Raw genomic sequence first — 391 nt, forward strand, 5'->3', positions numbered from 1 at the left:
ATCAACATTTATTGCCCGTTTATTTCGTGGTCGGTCACACTTATGTGCTTGTGACTTTCATACTCACTTCTTTTGTGTAAACATTGAGATATAGACAATCCTCGGCACCCTCCACCCCACCAGTGCGCGAGTTCTTTTGCATTGGTTTGCTCGCACATTGCGTGCAGTCCTTTACGCCAGCCCAGTGCTCAACAGGTTGTGGTGCTTTGAAGCGCAACTCGCCCAATGGCGGCTTTGCATAGGGTATACCCTCAAAACTGTAGTAAGCATGCGCATAAATTGTCTGGCAGCGTTGGCCTCTGATCTCGCCCAACGGCAGTCTGAGCAGCTGTTCATGGTCTTCCTGTGTAATTTCGCTAATAAACAAGTGTTATTATTCAATTAAGTGCCG

General features: G+C 47.3%; 1 protein-coding gene across 1 annotated transcript in view; it reads right to left on the minus strand.

Moving 5' to 3' along the window:
• Positions 1-391, minus strand: part of LOC118741348 (esterase B1-like) — a gene marked incomplete at its 5' end in the record, with an annotated part of 11,718 nt that overhangs the window by 4,261 nt on the left and 7,066 nt on the right. The window contains one exon of the mRNA XM_036473326.1: positions 68-343. Within this exon, the coding sequence (XP_036329219.1) occupies positions 68-343 (276 nt within the window). The remainder of the gene's footprint in view (positions 1-67; positions 344-391) is intronic.

Source organism: Rhagoletis pomonella, unplaced genomic scaffold, assembly GCF_013731165.1.
Source record: "Rhagoletis pomonella isolate Grant_MI unplaced genomic scaffold, Rhpom_1.0 Rhpom_scaffold_00001, whole genome shotgun sequence".
NCBI classification, from domain to species: Eukaryota; Metazoa; Arthropoda; class Insecta; order Diptera; family Tephritidae; genus Rhagoletis; species Rhagoletis pomonella.